This window comes from Syngnathus leptorhynchus, chromosome 17 (assembly GCF_054491065.1).
Source record: "Syngnathus leptorhynchus isolate UIUO chromosome 17, UIUO_Slep, whole genome shotgun sequence".
In the NCBI taxonomy this organism is placed as follows: Eukaryota; Metazoa; Chordata; class Actinopteri; order Syngnathiformes; family Syngnathidae; genus Syngnathus; species Syngnathus leptorhynchus.
The window spans coordinates 5,321,928-5,328,148 of NC_141211.1; the positions used below are offsets into that span (position 1 = coordinate 5,321,928).

General features: G+C 40.6%; 1 protein-coding gene across 3 annotated transcripts in view; it reads left to right on the forward strand.

Annotated features, from left to right (window-relative positions):
* zzef1 (zinc finger, ZZ-type with EF hand domain 1) overlaps positions 1-5,478 on the forward strand; it is an 18,992-nt gene extending 13,514 nt beyond the window's left edge. For all 3 annotated transcript variants that reach the window (XM_085935395.1, XM_085935396.1, XM_085935397.1), the window contains exons 47-54: positions 79-438; positions 517-660; positions 764-932; positions 1,007-1,105; positions 1,190-1,355; positions 1,884-2,034; positions 2,921-2,992; positions 3,535-5,478. In XM_085935395.1, coding sequence (XP_085791521.1) covers positions 79-438; positions 517-660; positions 764-932; positions 1,007-1,105; positions 1,190-1,355; positions 1,884-2,034; positions 2,921-2,992; positions 3,535-3,615 — 1,242 coding nt within the window. In that variant the 3' untranslated portion in view covers positions 3,616-5,478. The remainder of the gene's footprint in view (positions 1-78; positions 439-516; positions 661-763; positions 933-1,006; positions 1,106-1,189; positions 1,356-1,883; positions 2,035-2,920; positions 2,993-3,534) is intronic.
* Positions 5,479-6,221: the final 743 nt, after the last annotated feature.

The following is a 6,221-nucleotide window of genomic DNA, read 5'->3' on the forward strand; positions in this document are numbered from 1 at the left end:
TGATTTTTTAAATTGAAATTTCAACAGAAAAGAAATGGCGAGAGTGTCATCATCGTTCTGAATCTATTCCTTTTGCAGTCTAAACCCAGTCAATGCGAAAAAGCCACTGACGAGGTGAACGCGGTGACGCAGAGGCTCATCACCAACTCGGAAAGCGACTTGCAGATCAGTTACGCCAAACAGCGGCGCACAAAAAGCTCGGCGCTGTTACACAAAGAACTGGACGTCCGCAGCAATAAGGCAGTTCGTCAGTACCTGGTGAAAGTCAACCACGCCATCTCCACGCTGTACGCTCGCCACGTGCTCGCCGCCCTTCTGGCCGACTGGCCCGCCGAAGCGCCGCTGAGCGAGGAGGCCTTGGAATTGAACGGCGCTTCTCACATGGCCTACATCCTGGACATGTTAATGCAGCTGGAGGAGCGGCTACTGTGGGAGAAGGTGACAAGTGGGAGGAGCCTCAGCAGTTCTTGTCAATTGGATTCCAACTGAGTCTAAAAATATACTTTTGTTGTTTAGATTCTCCAAAGAGTATTGAAAGGATGCAGCCAGAGTATGCTGTGTAGTCTTTCTCTCACGGCTTGTCAGTTTATGGAAGAGCCGGGGATGGCGGTGCAAGTAAGAGAATCCAAGCACCCGTATGACAACAACACCAACTTTGAGGTACGTGGATTTAGCTAGTTGACTTTTTTGTTTTTGTTTTTTTCTTTACACCATCGCCAACATTTTTTTGTAAAATCGAATTTTGCATCCATCTTTTGCTCAGGACAAGGTGCACATCCCAGGGGCCATTTACTTGTCAATCAAATTTGACTCCCGTTGCCACACAGAAGAAGGTTGCGATGAATTCATTATGTCCAGCAGCGGCGATTTCCTTCAGGATGCCCACATTTTCAGTGGTTCTCCACAGAAATGGTCTGATTTTGAAATTCCAGGTGAGGCTCCTCTTCCTCAGTTCCCTTTTATTTGGAGTGTCAAGCTCTTACTTGTGCGTACGTCACTTTCTCAGGTGATACCTTGTACTACAAGTTTATGTCGGACATGAGCAACACGGAGTGGGGCTACAAGTTTACAATTACAGGGGGTCACAGGGGTCGTTTCCAGACAGGTACAGATATCTCATGATGGCTCATCTTGTTAGCTCTTTTTTTTTTTTTTTTCTTCCCTCACCCTCTGTGTGCTTTTGCGTCAGGTTTTGAGATCCTGAAGCAAATGTTGGCTGATGAGCAAGTGCTCGCTCAACTGCCACTGACTGACATATGGGAGTGGCAAGTAGGCGTGGCCTGTCGTCAGACCGGGAACCAGAGACTGAAAGCCATTCACCTTTTGCTCCGCCTCTTGCAGTGTCAATCCCAGACGTGAGTGTATTTAAAAATCAATACAATATTAGTAACTTCCATCTTCTGATTCTCATTATTAGAAATGTTTGTCAGCATACAACATCATGAGACTAAGAGTTTCCTTCATGCGGATATTATATCAAGCCTCCTTTGCATTTGTTTGAGCAGACTTTGCATAAAAACCTTCGTAAATGCCTCGCGTTGTCCGTGGTTAAGATTGCGTGTAGGAATTTGCCTGTGTGCAGACTGACTGGTTCCATCTGGTCAAAAGTCCAACAACATACACTCGTGATGTGTTCCCAAGGTTAGAGCGGATGTCCTTCAACCAAACAGCTGTTTTTTTGGGGGGGTTTTTTTGCGAGACACGACACTGCATCTCTTGTTTTGATTGGCAACATATTTTTATTTCTTATAGGACAAAAAAAAAGGAAAATACTCCTTGTCACCTTTATGAATCTCGACTGTGTGCTAATTAATTGCGTGAACTATTGTGTTTGATTAAACCACAACTAAATATGGATTGATTGATTTTTCTTTTCACCGCAGAGCTTATGAGCTGACTCTACTTCGACCTCTATGGCAGCTCTTTATGTCCATGGAAAACAATTTGAGCCAGGATCCAACCAGTATTAATGTGCTGCTACCTCTTCACAGAGCTCTCACTGAGCTCTTCTTCATTGCAGAGGCCCGCGCTATGGTGAGTAAACTAGAAGCCCTGCCCTGCCATCTGGCAAAGAGCACAGTGCTGCATTGGCTCCCTGCTCACTGTCATCCATCTTCTTGCACTGAATTATTCATAATAGTAGTCTCATGGATTATGAACGTGCAATGAGCCGGAAGTTTCCTTTTCTTGAAGGCTAGCTTACAAGGTTTGGGGTTGCTGATCTGACATTACAAAGTCATTATAACCTCACGAATAACAGCTGTCTTATTTGTTAGTATTGAATTCCATCTCGTATTTTATAGCCTCTGAAAATGTTGAATTGAAAACCGGTGAAGTATTTGTGAATACCCACCAGAGGGCAGTAGCACTACTTGTTTTTTTTTCTGGTTATTATTTTATTGTTGATGTATTAAAAAAACATTTGAAGGATCTTTTTGAATTTCTTGTTTAACTTCATGTTGTGTGGATGAAAGCGTCAGTCCTTGTTCTTTGTGAAGGAAAACATGCACACATGCAGCAACCCCTTTGAGAATATATGAACCTTCAACCCCAGGAAGTGTGAGTTATATTTAGGGATTCAAATAGTATGTCACGCACTACTGAGTGTACAAATTGTGCTCGGATGTTTCCCAGAATAAACATTTTGGGAGTGCTGTGAGACCGATGGGGGGACCGAGCGAGGCCTTTGTCTGGACTGTGTCGAAAGGGCATCATATGCTCCATTTAGACACTTTCATCCCATTGACTTCACTTTGTTTAAGGTTCACAATAGCGTTTCCAACCTTCTACTGATACGTTTGCTAATAAGAAAGAGATAAAGGATCAGTGAGAATGATTTGGCCTACATTCTAAGAGCATCCACCACTTAATTCATAAAATATCCATCTATTTGAATTTGTTGCATCTTTGTCTTTCTCAGGCACAGGGCATTCTCCAGGAGTACTTGTTAGCAATGACCACCGATGAACACCTCTTAAATCATACAGCACTGGTAAGCTTTGTTTTTTTTCTACCCATAGGCATCCATTGAAATTCCAATTGCCCTTGCCACCGGTTGTTGTCCCATTGTACGCTGAATTTCATAAACAACTGCTCAGTCGATTGAACAGTCAAGGCCGAGGTGTCTTTATGTAGTGACTCATCAAGCTGGTGATGTCCAGCAGAGCTCTTGCGCTCCTCCCCCTTTTCCCTCCCTCTTGTTTTGAGTGTGTGGGCAGCACTCAGAGGACTAATGTATTTGGTAACTAATTACAGTCCATTATCATTTGTGTCAGAGCACGCCTCTGCGTTCTCTATACTTAACCTTAAATCCAGCCTAAGGGTGGACCAGAGGTGCAGAGGTAATGTGGGGGGAGGGAAAAAAAAAAAAAAGAACAATGTCGATGGTTCTCTTTGTATGCTTACTTAATACCTGAATAAAAAAAAAATGGATTCATTTCAAATAACAAAAATCAAACATTTGCAAAATCTTCTGGTAATATTCTCCCCGTCTATTTGATCGGCACACTAATTGCTATTCATTTTGTCATGTAGGCTCTGAAGAACATCGCCGCCATCAGCCTAGCTATCAATTACCCTAATAAATCGACCAAGCTGCTGAACGTGTCCCAGTGAGAGAGATCCTCCCGGAGACATATGATGGGAGCAGCCTAAGGGAGAGGGAGTAAACGCTCCCTGAGCAGCCAGTGCTCTTTTTTTTTTCTCTTTGAAAGGAAACGCACCGGTGACTTTTTGCAGTAATCTGGAATGGAGCTGCATGAGGCAGACTCAACAAGCACTTTTTACACTTACTCACAACCCCCTTTGCCTTAGATGAAGCCCACAAGTCCACATGTGCACGTCACATGTAAATACTATGGGATCTTTTTTTTTTTTTTTGGGTTATTATTTTTTTTTTTTTAAATCACATATTTTTTACTGGATCTGTCAGGCTGAAGGACTTGAAGTTTGACCAAATCCCAACTGTCACAAAAACATGCTCCTCTTGCCTTCAAGAATTTTTTTTTTGTTTTTTTGTTTTCCAACAAGTAGTTGAACATTGAAACGCAACTAACACAACCTAGAAACGGGTCACACTGACGCCTTGGTTGTCTCAGCAGACATGCAGAGCATCCTAAAAATACTGTCCAGGGCAGTGAAGCAGGAAGGCCTGTGTCACTTCCGCTATTTTCTTTCCTTTCCAAATAACTGACACAGGATCTACCATCATATATGTTGGGGGGGGGGGCTTTTGTTCCAAGGTTTAATCAGTGTCTCGTGCCAGATAAACGTGATGCCTTGTCGTGGCATAGAACGGGGATTAGGATTACAGATGAAGGAAACCTTCTGTTAGTGTGTTTCTCCCCTAACTTTATTCAAGTGCGGTATCCTCAAGAGACTTCTCAGTGAATTAAGACAAAGCGACTGTAATGTTATATCATGGGAACGAGTAACAACAAAAAAAAAAAAGAAAAGACTCTTGAATCTCTTAAAGGTCTTTCGTTTTATCCACAGACTTTTAATTTATTGTCGTTTTACGACGTGTACCTGAAAGTTTGATAGTCCTGATGTCAGACCAAGCGGGGCCACCATTAAACCGTACACAAGACGTTGTGTATAGTAGAGTAAACAGTCTCGAAATAAAAAAAAAAAAAAGAAGGGACAGTCCTCAGAAACAGAAGTGACTGCAGATGAACAAATTGGATGATGGGATAGCTCCTTTTATGAAGATATTTGCAGGAGAAGGAGGTTCAATCACATGACTCGAGGGAGTTTGTTAGCCAAATGCAGACAGTATCATGCACTTTTTTTCTAGTTCAACGGGGCAGATTTTGAGGTGGCTGTTTTTCATTTCAGATTTATAGAAAAAAAAAAAAAAAATCTTCAGTTGTAGGAAAACACGTTTGTTTATGCCAAAGAAATCCACAGCCGTGAAAATCTCCAAATGGGCTCCTAACTGAGTTCCCTTTAGTTTATTACATATCACTTCAAAATGAAAAGAAGTAACCTTTGTAGAAAAGTTTCTTAATTTTTCTTTTTTTTTAACTTTTTTTGGATGACAGAGTGAGGAGGAAAACTTTGTGCTTTTGTTCACGCCAACATTATCATGAAATAAATGAAGACAGGAAGAGGTTAGTTAGGCTTCCTCCTGGCTTCCATAACGCCTCATCAATCTACAACGTGCCTAAGATTAACAATCAAGCAATCATGATTTAACAAGTGGGGCGTATTCATTTGATGACAAAACAACGTTTTCTTTTGAAGTTGTTGTACTTTTAAATGTTGCATTGTTTTCCTTGAGGATGCTGGATTCTACTCATTTGAATGTACGTACTGTATCTTGTGAATATTAAATAGCAAATCCTTCTAAATATCATCACTATTGGCCACTAACACATGGACACTTTGACTCTGATTTTGTATGCATGCCACATTCAAGGCAAAAACAGTACTACTAGGGTTGAGTCGTTTCTAATAATAATGAAAAAAAAATAAAAAGCAGAGAAATGACATCAATGCAACCCATACAATGTGCTGTCTTCTTATTTTTTGGGGAGAAATGTATTGTTTACCAAGATGGCATCTTTCAGGCTCTTTTTTATTTGTATTTTTATATATATATATATATATATATATATATATATATATATATATATATATATATATATATATATATATATATATATATATATATATACTCATCCATATATATAAATATATATATATAAATATATATATAAATATATATTTATATAAAATAATACCTTGCAACATATTGACATGCTTATTTTTTGTACACAACCTGGTGTGACCTCTCATCCACCGAGTTTAATCTGTAGCCTCGGAACGTACCGTAATGATGATCGCTGAGGCGATAATGACATCAAATGGAGGAAATACTCAATAAGGCTCCAGATGATTTGGTTCTTCTCTCTGTGTTCCCCCCCTGGCATGATGAGTCAGTTCTCCCTCCTCCTCTCGCTACTCATTGCCCTCGTGTTATTTTGAAGAACGATGGGCTCAAATGACTCCATTTAGCATGTAACAATTGGATTTGATTCCACATTTCTTTTCAACCCTTTCCCATCTATTCTTTTATTCTTAGACTAGCACATTGTCTACTTGTCGTAATGAGACCCACTTCTTCTCACCCACTTGAGACCGGAGGCTTGTGTGGGTCAGCTCTCATAGCGCTCAGGGATAATTGGGTCGTTTAAATAATCCGCTGAGAGTTAAAAGAC